The 12,168-nt window shown below is 40.3% G+C and overlaps 1 protein-coding gene across 1 annotated transcript in view; it reads right to left on the bottom strand.

Moving 5' to 3' along the window:
• Window positions 1-1,009: 1,009 nt before the first annotated feature.
• LMLN (leishmanolysin like peptidase) overlaps window positions 1,010-12,168 on the bottom strand; it is a 55,705-nt gene continuing 44,546 nt past the window's right edge. The window contains exons 11-12 of the mRNA XM_032264274.1: window positions 11,281-11,357; window positions 1,010-1,842 (exon numbers count right to left, since the gene is read on the bottom strand). Coding sequence (XP_032120165.1) covers window positions 1,728-1,842; window positions 11,281-11,357 — 192 coding nt within the window. The 3' untranslated portion in view covers window positions 1,010-1,727. The remainder of the gene's footprint in view (window positions 1,843-11,280; window positions 11,358-12,168) is intronic.

Below are 12,168 nucleotides of genomic sequence, written 5' to 3'. Positions count from 1 at the left end.
GTGTAGTGGTACAATCTTGGCTCACTGCAACCTCCACCTCCCAGGTTCAAGTGATTCTCCTGCCTTAGCCTCCCAAGTGGCTGGGATTACAGGCACCAGCCACTATGCCCAACTAATTTATGTATTTTTAGTAGAGACAGGGTTTCAGGTTGGTCTTACCTCAGGTGATCCACCCGCCTCGGCCTCCCAAAGTGCTGGGATTACAGGCATGAGCCACCTCGCCCGGCCAGGCAGTTTCTTATAAAACTAAATCTGCAATTACTTAATGAGCCAGCAATTACATTCCTGGCATTTTTTTCTGGAGAAATAAAGATATATGTTCACACACAAACCTGTACATAAATGTTCACAGCAACTTCATTCACAATACCCCAAAAGTGGAAACAATCCAGATGTCCTTCAAAGTGTGAATGTTTAAACGAACTGTGGTATTCCACATTGTGGAATATTAACTAGCCATAAAAAACATCAAGTTATTGACATATACAACAACCGGGAGGAATCTCCAGAAAATTATGCTGAGTAAAAAAAGCCATGCTCAAAAGTTCACATACAGTATGAATTCATTTATTTAACTTCTTTTTTAGACAGAGTCTCACTCTGTCACCCAGGCCTGAGTGCCGTGGCATGATCTCAGCTCACTGCAACCTCTGCTTCCTGGGTTCAAGGTATTCCTCTTACTCAGCCTCCCAAGTAGTTGGGATTACAGGCGCCCACCAAAATGCCTGGCTAATTTTTGCATTTTTAGTAGAGACAGGGTTTCACTCTGTTGGCCAGGCTGGTCTTGAACTCCTGACTTCAAGTGACCCACCCACCTTGGCCTCCCAAAGTGCTGGGATTACAGGCATGAGCCAGCCTGGCCAACACGGTGAAACCCCGTCTCTACTAACAATACAAAATTAGCCGGGAGTCGTGGCACATGCTACTCAGGAGGCTGAGGCATGAGAATCGCTTGAACCTGGGAGGTACAGGTTGCAATGAGTGGAGATCGTGCCACTGCACTCCAGCCTGGGCAACAGAATGAGACTCTGTCTCAACAATAACAACAACAAACAAAACAAAACAAAACATTTCAGGAAAAAAAGGATGGTTGCTTCTGCACTGAACATGGGGACTTTTTTCCTTGTCATTATTCCCTAAACAATATAACAACTGTTTCAACAGCATTTAAATTGTATTATATATTTTAAATGACCTCTAGGTCATTTAAAATATACAGGAGGATGTACATAGGTTATATGCAAATACTACTACAATTTCTACAAGGAACTTTTATATAAGCATCTATGGATTTTTTTTACAGGGGTCCTGGAAGCAACCCTCCATGGTTACCAAAGAACAACTGTATGTGTATATGTATGATCCAGACCCATGTCATTTATATATAATCAAATCTAGATTATACATACATCTATATCAGACAGTAAGAATGACAAAGTATACAAAATGTTTGTAAATATATATATATATTTATGAGTTACAATAAGCTGAACAGAAATGTTCATGGCTCTGGGCCCCTCACTGTGGATTCCTTTAGTGTATGATTAAAAACAATACTGCAGCTACTTCTTACAATATTATTACCAAGCATCTATAGATGGTTTCCTATACATTGAAACTGAACTGCTCAGACGACATTTTGAAAATAGTTTACATTTTAGACATAGGATAAAGAATAAAATAAGAAATGAACTGTGTAATTAATGACACTGTGAGGAAATGCATTCTTACTTGTGTCTCTGCTGATCAATCCAGAATTTACAGCTCTTCCTGACAAAGTCACAGCCCATTCCTCGGCCCCAGTCTAACTTCTCAGCCATGCTGTAATTTGCTTTATACCAGCTGTGAAATAATTCAGACAAAGCAATTTTTATTGTTGTCCTTTTAAAAACTGTAGTATAGCAATTGAGAATCTTAACAGTGAAAAAGATTTTGGAGGCCGTTACCATAAGTAATCCACTAAGTTCCTACAGCATAGGGACTGCAACACAGGGATTGGATAACCAGAATTATGATGAAGGTATTATATAATTTTATATTTTTATATAACAAAACAAAACACATTTCTATTGCAATTTTCGTTTTATTTTATTTTGAGACAGGGTCTCACTCTGTCACACAGGCTGGAGTGCAGTGGCGTGATCTTGGCTCACTGCACCCTCTCTGCCTCCTGGGTTCAGGTGATTCTCCTTCCTCAGTCTCCCGAGTAGCAGGGACTACAGGCATGCGCCACCACGCCTGGATAATTTGTGTATTTTTTTTTTTAGTAGAGACGGGGTTTCACCATGTTTGCAGGCTGGTCTCAAACTCCTGACCTGAGGTGATCCACCCGCCTTGGCCTCCCAAAGTGCTGGGATTACAGGTGTGAGCCACTGAACCTAGCCTCAATTGTAATTCTCAAAGATAACAGAAGTCACAGAGCAGAAAGTAGAAAGAGATAAGGGGGATGACGACCAAAGAAACAAAAAGAGAAAGGGGGAAAAGAGAATTACATTGAGGAAGAAATAGTAGAATTGCCAGTTGGTTAGTGTTTACCTAATCTGATTCAGTTGGCCTAGTTTCTTACTCTTCTGGCCTTGAATGTGCGCCATTCTACTATCACAGGCCTTGTTCCTGAGTAAACATTACACCATTAAAATAATGTTAACTTGAAATAAAATTATACACAGACAAATTTCTGGTAAAACAGTTTACAGTTTTATTTGGGAATAATATATAAGAAGTAGAATTGCAACCAGGTGCAGTGGCTCACACCTGTAATCCCAGCACTTTGGGAGGCCAAGGCGGGTGGATCATGATACAGGAGTTCGAGACCAGCCTGGCCAACATGGTGAAACCCCGTCTCCAGTTAAATAAAAAAATACAAAAATTAGCCGGGCATGGTGATGTGCACCTGTAATCCTAGCTACTTGGGAGGCTGAGGCAGGAGAATTGCTTGAACCCAGGAGGCAGAGGTTGCAGTCAGCCGAGATCACACCACAGCACTCCAGTGTAGACAACAGAGCAAGACTCCGTCTTGGGGGGAACAAAAGTAGAATTGAAATCTGAGACATACATGGAAACCAGAGTGGCCTCTGATATGTCCAGAGAACAAAGAAAAAGGTGAGAGTTTGGGGAAAAAGGAAGTTATACAAGTGTTTTCAAAGAACGCTCACTGGTGTTGGCAGCATCTGAAAAGAGTTCCCATTGGCCAGTGTCAGCAGTTGCTAGGTAGGACTTGTAATGTTGAACTTAAAGCTAGGACCTTGTAGCTGTGGACTGGGTTTGAGAGAGAGAGTGTCAAGAAAGTGTTCCTGTATAAGTGACTAGTTCTCCTTGCGTGACTCATGTAGCAAACTGAAGTTTGAAAAAATTTCTTGTGATAGTGCCTGTTATCAGGCAAATGATGCATGAGAGTCCTCCCTTCCTGGTCTTTCCCAGCTCCCTTTTGCTAGGGTTTGATATAAGTGACTCTATTATGAACCTAACAAATTTCATAGATAGACAAGTCAAAATTATGTCCTATACTTTTTAAATGTCCTAGCTGGGAGCAGTGGCTCACACTTGTAATCTCAGTATTTTGGGAGGCCGAGGCAAGTAGATCACTTGAGGTCGGGAGTTCAAGACCAGCCTGGCCAACATGCTGAGATCCTATCTCTGCTAAAAATACAAAAACTTAGCCAGGTGTGTGGTGGTGTGTACTTGTAGTCTCAGCTACCTGGGAGGCTGAAGTGGGAGGATCCCCTAAGTCCTGGATCATGCCACTGCATTCCAGCCTGGCCCAGTCTCAGAGAGAAAAAAAAAAAAAAAAGTTCTAATAACAGAAAAAAGAAAATACTAATTGAGTTTCCAGACAAAGTTAATCGAAGGCAATGAGTTTTAGTTTTTCTTATTTATTCTTAGAGACAAGATTAGTTGGCAAAAGTTATAAAATTATACAAAATAGTCTCTTACCTGTGTACTATATTTTGTCCCTCTAGCATTATCAAAACATTAAATAAAAACATAGGCTCAGGAGTGGGCGCAGTGGCTCACACCTGTATTGTGTGAAGCAATACTGCTGGGAAGCACTTTGGGAGGCCAAGGTGGGCGGATCGCTTTAGCTCAGGAGTTTGAGACCAGCCTGGGCAACATGGCAAAACCCCATCTGTACAATAAAAAAAAATAATGTTGAAAAAAACATAGGCTCAAAAGTTGGGGAGGTAAGAATCATCCCCTCCACTTGTACCACCTTACTACAAAATCAAACAAATATGTAATGTAGCATCTTCCAAGACTTCTCCTATTTCAAAGAACAAAACTCTCACTCAGGGAGAATTTAAAGGACTCCCAGTGCTCGAATGCCAAACTGTCTGCAGCTTCTACAACTACAATGTGAGTTACATTACTAGCTAGCTTGGTATCACAGCAAGGCCAACTACCCAGATAGTGACAGGTGCCCCTAATGCTGTCCATCAGCAATTATTTTAACAGTGCTCAGGTTCAGAAGCCCTTAGTCCTATGAATAAAGTGTAAAGTAAGTAGATGGAGTCTTCAGATGGAGTGAAGGGACGTGCTGATGTACCTTTGTGAAGGTACACATTGATGAGTGCAGAATATAGTAACAGCACTATGTTATTTTGTCACCAGGTAGGCACTCCAACTACACATCATGGGACCTTGATAACCATCTCTATGCAGCTTTTTCTGTATTCGCAGTCAACAGTTACTAAGCATTTATCATATGGTAGGCACTTTGCTGAATGCTAACACTACAGTATTGAATAAATAAACACAGAATCTGCTCTTATGAAGATCATACATAATCTACTAGGGAAGACATATTTTACAAAACATTTGAAGTGTGATGAGTATTCCAAAGGAGAAATATATGGTGCTAATAGGAATATTAGCTAATATTAATAGAGAAACGTAAGTTAGTCTGAAGAATTAGGAAAGGTTTTTCTGAGGAAGCAACTTCAACTAAACTCAGAAGGATGAGCACTAGTTAGTGAGGGGGCAGAGGGAGAATTAGAAACAGAGGGTTTATTAGTAGTATCAGTGAGCTGTGAAACCAACTTAGTGGATCTTGATTAACATTTCTCTCTCTTTAAAAAAACCATAGAATAAAGGACTGCATGAGGCCAACATGGGGAAACCCCATCTTTACTAAAAATACAAAAATTATCCAGGCGTGGTGGTGCACGCATGTAGTCCCAGCTACTCAGGAGGCTGAGGCAGGAGAATCGCCTGAATCCAGGAGGCAGAGGCTGCAGTGAGCCAAGATGGCGCCACTGCACTCCAGCCTGGGAGATAGAGCAAGACTCCATCTCAAAAAAAAAGTTAACTCTATGAGATAGATATTACTTTGATGCCCATTTTACAGATGAGGGAACTGAGGCAAAGATATAAGCTAGTAAGTGGCAACACTGGGATTTGAATATAAGGTTTAGGCTTCAGTATCTGTGTGCTTTTTTAAAAAATTGAGGTATAAGTCACATACCATAATATTAACTCTTTTCTAAAAAAATTTAATTCGCATATCATAAAACTCACTTTCATAATGTACACAATTCAATGCTTTTTTAGTGTATTCACACATTGTGTAACCATGACCACTACCTCATTTCAGAACATACTCAACATCCAAAAAAGAAACAATGTATTCACCTCCATCCCGACTCCATGGCAACCATTAATCTACTTTCTTTCTCAATGGATTTGCTGATTCTGGACATTTCAGAGAAACAGAATAGGGCCTTCTGTGTCGGGCTTCTTCATTTAACACAATGCTTTCAAGGTTCATACATGTTTTAACATTAGCATGTATTAGGACTTCCTTTCTTTTTTTATTTTTCTTTTTCGTAGACTATTTTTTATCGCAGGTTTCAGTTCATAGCAAAATTGAGCAGAAGGTACAGAGTTACCATATAACCCCATCCCCCTCACTCATAACTCTCCCCACTATCAACATTCCTCACCAGAGTGGTACATTTGTAAAAGCAGTGAACCTACAATGACACATCATTATCACCCAAAGTCCATAGTTTACATTAGAGTTCACTCTTGGTGTTGTATATTGCTAAAGGTTTTAACATACATATAATGACATGCATCCATCATTACAGTGTCACTCAGTATAGTTTCACTGTCTCCCAAAATTCCTCTGTGCTCTGCCCATTCACTCCTCCCTTTCCCACTAACACCTGGTGACCACTGATTCTTCTTTTCTTTTTTTGAGATAGGGTCTCGTTCTGTCATCCAGGCTATGGTCCAGTGGCACAATCAAGGCTCACTGCAGCCTCGACCTCCTGGGCTCAATCAATCCTCTTGCCTTAGCCTCCTGAGCAGCTGGGACTATAGGCATGTACCACCACACCCACCTAATTTTTGGTAGAGACCAGGTTTCATCATGTTACCCAGGCTAGTCTCCAAGTGACCCTCCTGGCTCAGCCTCCCAGTGCTGGGATTAAAGGTGTGAGCCACTGCACCTGGCCTTTTTTTAAGAGATGGTGTCTCGCTATGTTGTCCATGCTGGATTTAAACTCCTGGGCTCAAGTGATCCTCCTGCTTCAGCCTCCCAAGTAGCTGGGACTACAAGGTGTGCAACACCACACTGGCTTGATCTTTTCATTTTTTCCATAATTTTGCCTTTTCTAGAATGTCACATAGCTGGGGTCATATGGCATGGAGCCTATTCAAATTGGCTTCTTTCATTCAGTAACATGCATTTAAGGTTCCTCCATGTATTTTCACGGTTGATACCTCATTTATTTTTAGTGCTGAGTAATATTCCATTGTCTGGTAGATGCCCCACAGTTTACCCATTTACATACTGCAGGACATCTTGGTTGCTTCCAAGTTTTGGCAATTATGAGTAGTGCTGCTATACACATCTGTGTACAGGCTTTTGTGTGGACATTTGGATAAATACTAAGAAGTGTGATTGTTGGATTGTATGGTAAGAGTAAGTAAACTGTCCTACAAAGTGGTTGTACCATTCTGCCTTCCACCAACAATTAATGAGAGTATCTTACTCTACATCCTCACAAGCATTCAGTGTTGTCAGTGTTCTGGATTTTTACTTTTTTTTTTTTTTTTTGAGATGGGAGTCTCACTCTCTTGCCCAATCTGAAGGGCAGTGGCACGATCTTGGCTCATTGAAACCTCCACCTCCCAGGTTCAAGCCTTTCTCCTGCCTCAGCCTCCCAATTAGCTGGGATCATGGGCATGCACCACCAAGCTTGGCTAATTTTTATATTTTTTGTAGAGACAGGCTTTTGCCATTTGGCCAGACTGGTCTTGAACTCCTGACCTCAGGTGATCTGCCTGTCTTGGCCTCCCAAAGCATTGGGATTACAGGCGTGATCCAACGTGCCTGGTTGATTTTCACCATTCTGATAGATGTGTCATAGTTGTTTTAACTGGTAATTCCCTAATGACATATGATGTTGGATATCTTTTCATATGCTTATTTGTCATCTGTTTATCTTCCTTAGAGAAATATCCATTCAAATCCTTCACCCACTTTTAAATTGTATTGCCTTTTTACTATTGAGTTCAAAGTTCTTATAAATATTCTGGACACTAGACCCTTATCAGATAAATAACTTGCAAATGTTTTTTCCCATTCTGTGAATTGCCTTCACTTTCTTCTTTTTTTTTTTTTTTTTTTTTTTGGGACGGAGTTTCGCTCTTGTTACCCAGGCTGGAGTGCAATGGCGCGATCTCGGCTCACCGCAACCTCCGCCTCCTGGGTTCAGGCAATTCTCCTGTCTCAGCCTCCTGAGTAGCTGGGATTACAGGCACGCGCCACCATGCCCAGCTAATTTTTTGTATTTTTAGTAGAGACAGGGTTTCACCGTGTTGACCAGGATGGTCTCGATCTCTTGACCTTGTGATCCACCTGCCTCGGCCTCCCAAAGTGCTGGGATTACAGGCGTGAGCCACCGCGCCCGGCCTTTTTTTTTTTTTTTTTTAAAGAGACAGGGTCTTGCTATGTTGTCCAGGCTGGACCCAAACTCCTGGGCTCAAGTAGCCTTCCCAATTCAGCCTCCCGAGTAGCTGGGATCACAGGCATGATTACTCCCCGCTGCCTGTTCTTTAATTTTCATGCCACTGCACCTCGGCAGCTCTTTTCACTTTCTTGGGTGTTCTTTAAAGCACAAATGTTTTTAATTCAGTAAAGTCCAAGTGTTCCTTTTTTTTTTTTTTTTTTTTTTTTTGGTAAGCTTGGGCTTTTGGTACAATGTTGAAGAAATCATTGCCTAATTCAATGTCATGAAACCTTACACCTGTGTTTCCTTCTAAGCATTTTGTAGTTTCAACTCTTAAATTTAGGTTTTCAATCCTTTTAAATATATATATAGCTGGGAAGTGAAGCCTCTGGCTAGAAGCCAGAAACAGGCACTTTCTTTTGATGCATTTTGAGTTGATTTTTGTACACTATGTACCACAGGAGTTCATTTTTGTGCATATGGATATCCAGTTGTCCCAGCAGCATTTGTTTAAAAAACTATTATTTTCCCATTGAATGGTCCTGGCACCTTTATCAGTATCTATACTCTCAATCACTATAAAAGTATGTGTGTACTTCGGTCATGATGTACTTCTTACTGCGTGAGACACTGTGCCAAAATAAACTTGTAAAGGATGCTGTGTAAAAGGTGTGAAGACCTTCAGGCAACAGAAAGGACCACTTTAGATGCAGAGAGATAGACTTACTAAAGCTACTACAGTAATCTAGTCAAAAGATAAAGGTGGCCTAGATAAAGGCAGTAGTCATCAAAAAAAGTACACAGACTTTGGCAATACTGAAGAGCTAAAGATTAGCAAGATTTGTCATGGATTGGATGTGAGAAACGGGGAGAGAGAGTTACCAAGGATGACTCCCAGTGTTCTGGATAGACAGGTGATATTATTTACTGAGAGATGCAACTTAGGCTACACTGAAGTCTTAACGCACTGCACACTAATGACTTTTCAGGGTACTACTTTCTACCTCCTAAAGGTAGAAAACTGCCCCCAATTTCTTTGTTAGGCAGAATGCTACATTTCTTCCTTACTTTCCTTCCTTTGAGTCAAAGAAAAATTAAGAAAGTATATGACTTCTGTAGATGCTTTGTCTAAAAACAATGTCCACAAGGTATGCACTTATACCTAACTTCTGCCTTCCTCCCTCAGGGATGGCTTTGCCTCCTAAATGACAGGTATATGGTAACCAAAATATCTGAACTTCTTCAACTTCCAGCTTCCACTTACAAAATGACTTGTATTCTCATTTCCATTCTTTCTTCATGAATTAATGGACAGAGCTGTGTCTTTCTTCCCATTCAAGTTCTCTCCTGGTTTTCTGGATCCCACTCTTGCATCCCCAGGGACAATGCTGAGCTAATAACATCCTTTCTTACCTACATCTTCCTCTGTCATTTAAGCAGCTCAGCCTGTTGTGGCAGGCCTCCATCGCAACTGTTTCAGCACTGACTGAGTGGTTAAATTAAATATTAAAAGCTAAAAAAGCCAGTGCCCTTATACAAAGGCTGGAATATAACAAAAGCCCATTAAGAGTTTTCCCTAGGCTTTCCTGGGCCTTAAGTCATGACAAAATAAGGAAGGAATTCTTAACAGGACTCAATAACGTTAAACAAGTTTGTTTTGTTTTGTTTCCTTTTTTTTCTCCTCTACATTCCCTTGTTATAAACAAGTTTATTGAGGGTGTGAAGAAATTCCCCAGGCCTCCACAGATTTATTGGTAGTCTAAGGAACTCCCCAAACCTCCATGACTTAGCAAGTGACAACAGAAGGGTAATCATCCCAGCACCTAGACCCATTTATATTAAGTAAGCTTACTGAGGCAGAAGAAAGTCTTCAGGACTCCAACCTTAGTTACAGATTAAAAGAAGTTAATCACTTAGGTCTTCAGACGAATGAACACTTACACATAGACATATAGCTTAAAAAGTATGTACGTTCTGAAATACTTTGTGATTTTGAGCTGGTCTGGTGATAATTTCCAGGCCTTCTCCCTATAATTACAGAAATAAAAACTCTCTTCCTCCCCAGCTCATCTGCATCTCGTTACTGGGCCGTGAGGAATAGCAGTAGACCCTCAATTTGGTCCAGGAACACTATGGACTTCTCAGTCTCTTCCATTTTTGTTGAAACTATTCTCAGGGCCAACAATAACCTCAAGCCAGGTACAGTGGCTTGCAACTGTAATCTTAGCTACTCTGGATGCTGAGGCGGGAGGATCTCCAGGTCAAGAATTCAAGACCAGCCTGGGCAACATAGAGAAACTCGTCTCTAAAAAAAAAAAAAAAAAAAAAAATTTAAACAATTAGCTGGCCACCATGACGACATGTGCCTCCAGTCCCAACTACTGGATAGGCTGAGGCAGAAGATTGCTTAAGTCCAGAAGTTCAAGGCTACAGTAAGCTACGATCACACCACTACACTTCAGCCTAGGCAACAGAGCAAGATCTTGTCTCTTTTTCTGTTTGTTTGTTTTGTTTCTTATTTCAATGATTACACCATGAAGATCTTGTCTCTTAAAACGAACAAATTAAAAAAAGAATGACCTCTATATTTTTAAATCCTTAGACCTCAACAGTGAGGTAGTGTCAACAATTTTCACAGTTTTAATAGCACCTCTACCATTAATTTTCAAATTTGATTCCATTTTCTAATTTTCTCTCAGACTGTCTTAGAAAGAGTAAGAAGTGATGATGCTTCTACTAAAGCAGCTTTAATTTTGTTTGGTATGTAGGGGTTGTATAAAAGATTTCACTTAAAAACAGTATTTCTGCCCAGCGTGGTGGCTCATGCCTGGAATCCCAGTACTTTGGGAGGCCAGGGCAGGAGACATGCTTGAGCCCAGAAGTTTGTGAACAACCTGGGTAACATGACAAAACCCCATCTCTAATAAAAATACAAAAAAAGTAGCAAGGCATGGTGGCACATGCCTGTAGTCCCAGCTACTCAGGAGGCTGAGGTGGGAAGATTGCTTGAGCCCAGGAAGTCCAGGATATAGTGAGCCCAGACTGCCGCTGCACTCCAGCCTGGGCAACAGGAGTAAGACCCGTCTCAAATCAAACAAACTTTATTGAATGGATGAATGAATGAATGAATGGAGTTGGTATAAATAATAGACAGCTAACTGTACAAGATTCAAATACTTAAGAAGTAAATTTTGCTTCAGCATGAAATGTCAGCATTTTCTTAAGCTATAATCTCACTACTAATTTCATATTAAAATGAAATTGTTTATTAAATGAAATTGTTTATTAAAAAACAATTCATATCTTACTCTTACAGCTGTCTTACCCAGTGTCCTCCATTAATGCCAGAGTGATTCGAGAGAGTACTCGGTTCTGAGTGTGAGAACCAGTCATTGCTTCATTCTGAAAATCACCAACAGACTTTAATTAGAAGACTAGTTTATCTGCAACTCCTAATACTTTCTATAATTCCTCTGATATATATTTAAAATGTTTCAGCTGTGAGTGGCTGACAAAACACTCACTTAAAAGTGGTGAAATATATAAAACTTTAAAATGACTAGACTGAATCTTGAAGTGAAATCTATTTTCTGCCCTAAGTGTTTCAATTGTGTACGATTCACTTAGAATGGTAGGCAACTGGCATTTAGAATTCTGTGATGAATGAAGATAAATCTATATGAAAACAGAAATACTACAGAAATATTATACTCTCCAGGTAAAGCAAAGTACGTGATTGAGGCAAATGCACAGATAATTTCGAGTCAGGGGAACACTTGTCTGAATTACACAGAAAAGTTTTCATAACCTTCAACTTTGTGATCAGAGAAACATGTACTAATATGCAAAACAAGTGTGACAGAATTATGAGATAAAAGGATTACTTGAAAGGACTAAAGTATCATCAAGGTCTACCATCTATGCAATATGTTAATTCATATCATACAATTCCTATCAGGAGGTCACCTATTGATGAGGACTTCACTGCCTCTTACAGAGCATATTTCATCTTTGGACAGTTCTGATTATTCTTTAAATCTTTCCATTGAAAACCAGATCATCATCTCAATTACTGTGATACCATGCTTTTTTTTTTTTTTTTTTTTTTTTTTTTTTTTAAGAGTTTTTTTTTTTTTTTTCCCCCTGGGGGGTGGGGGGGCGGCAGTGCGGGCAACCGCGAGCCTCCCCCCCCCGGGTCTGGCCCTTTTCTCGC

Source organism: Sapajus apella, unplaced genomic scaffold, assembly GCF_009761245.1.
Source record: "Sapajus apella isolate SASKATOON/1434 unplaced genomic scaffold, GSC_monkey_1.0 scaffold143, whole genome shotgun sequence".
NCBI lineage: Eukaryota > Metazoa > Chordata > Mammalia > Primates > Cebidae > Sapajus > Sapajus apella.
This window is presented reverse-complemented; position numbering and strand designations above follow the sequence as displayed.